The 1,737-nt window shown below is 43.2% G+C and overlaps 1 protein-coding gene across 1 annotated transcript in view; it reads left to right on the plus strand.

The window, feature by feature from the left end:
• The window catches only part of PKDREJ (polycystin family receptor for egg jelly), a 31,463-nt gene extending 29,742 nt beyond the window's left edge, over positions 1 to 1,721 (plus strand). Inside the window, exon 5 of the mRNA XM_013004031.2 lies at positions 6 to 1,721. Within this exon, the coding sequence (XP_012859485.1) occupies positions 6 to 946 (941 nt within the window). The 3' untranslated portion in view covers positions 947 to 1,721. The remainder of the gene's footprint in view (positions 1 to 5) is intronic.
• The last annotated feature ends 16 nt before the right edge of the window (positions 1,722 to 1,737 follow it).

Here is a 1,737-nt window from a genome sequence, read left to right on the forward strand (position 1 = left end):
GTTAGGAGTTGTAAACTCAAGTGCATCGGTACACTCTTTCTCACTTTCTGACCTTAACTGGAACAGGTCCGCGGAAATCTACTTGTACCTGGCCGTTCTCATATTTTTCTTAGCTTATATTATTGATGAAGCCTATATCATTGTGCAAGAAAGAGCCTCCTATGTGAGAAGTGTATATAATTTACTTAACTTTGTTTTAAAATGCATATTTACTGTTCTGATTGTGTTCTTTCTCAGGAAACTCCTCTTGACCACTGACATCATTCAGTTTTACTTGTTGAATCCTAAGAATTTCATTCCATTTCATGCCATTGGTCAAGTAGATCACGTCATGTGGTTAATTTTGGGTTTCCTATTATTTCTGACAATGTTGAAAACCCTCAGGTATTCCAGAGTCTTCTATGATGTGCGACTGGCACAGAGGGCCATCCAAATTGCTCTTCCTGGCATCACCCATATGGCCTTTGTGGTGTCAGTTTATTTCTTTGTGTACATGACTTTTGGCTACCTGGTATTTGGCCAGCATGAATGGAACTACTGCAACTTGATTCATGCCACACAGACAGTCTTCTCCTACTGTGTCTCAGCTTTTCAGAACACCAAATTCTCTAGTAACAGGGTCCTCGGTGTTCTATTCCTCTCATCTTTTATGCTCATCATGATCTGCATTGTGGTCAACTTGTTTCAGGCTGTGATTCTGTCGGCCTATGACGAGATGAAGCAGCCTGTCTATGAGGAGCCATCAGATGAAGCAGAAGCAATGACCTATTTGTGTCGTAAACTAAGAATGCTGTTTCGTTTCCTGACCTGCCAACCCAGGACCAAAGAGGAACCCGACTTTGTCACTGACATGTTGTATGGGCAACCAGAGAAGAAGAATCGTCAGTACCTGGGGCTGAAGACCAGACTCGTTAATGGGAAGAAAATGGTTTACCTTGTTGTGTGATCAATGAAAATGTCAAGAGCCGCTAAGGAAGACACCTCACAGACAGACCCACTTTCAGCCAGAGAGTTTCAGGCATATCTAGTGGCCATCTCCTGATTTTGTCCTTTCTACATTTCGTAGTATCCCCAGTCTTGGACTCTCTTCTTAAACATGTGAAAGGATTGTGTTGGACTGGAATGTAGTGTCTGGGTAGAGGAGGATCAGAGTCTTCGATTTTAGGATCAGAAAATTGTGTAACTCCTGGTAGAGAGGCAACCCTTTCTTTTGTTGACCCTGCAGCATTTAGAGGGATTAGAGAGGCACGGTTTTAGAACCAGAATTGAGGGAGAGAGCTGAAGACATCCTGGGACAACATCACCCTGCAGCCCCTATGCTCAGCCCAGGCTTGAATGCACATTCTTGCTGCTTGACAATAGAGTGCTGGGCTGCTCAGCCTCGCTTGGAGGTCCCACTGCAGACCAGGCCTTTTCCCCATCCTCCTCTCCCTCATATTTCAGTTAGACCAAGTCTGGAGGGGTCCGATTGGAACTTCTCAGTATTTATCTTCCTGCTTGGAAATAGGGGGATGAGAACTTGAGGGAAGCGAATCAACCAGTGTGAGGTTTCCTCTCCATTCTTCAACGTTACTAAAGATGTCAAACTTGATAACAACAGAAAGGTGTGTTTGTCTGTGTCAGTTCACGCTGCATATTTTATATATGTTGACTATAGCCCTATATACAAAATGTAAGCACTTGAATATTTATGAAGGATAAAATGGTATTTATCATTTAAGACCAACAATGGGCACC

Source organism: Echinops telfairi, unplaced genomic scaffold (assembly GCF_000313985.2).
Source record: "Echinops telfairi isolate 266 unplaced genomic scaffold, ASM31398v2 ScPeMD7_2;HRSCAF=8, whole genome shotgun sequence".
Lineage (NCBI taxonomy): Eukaryota > Metazoa > Chordata > Mammalia > Afrosoricida > Tenrecidae > Echinops > Echinops telfairi.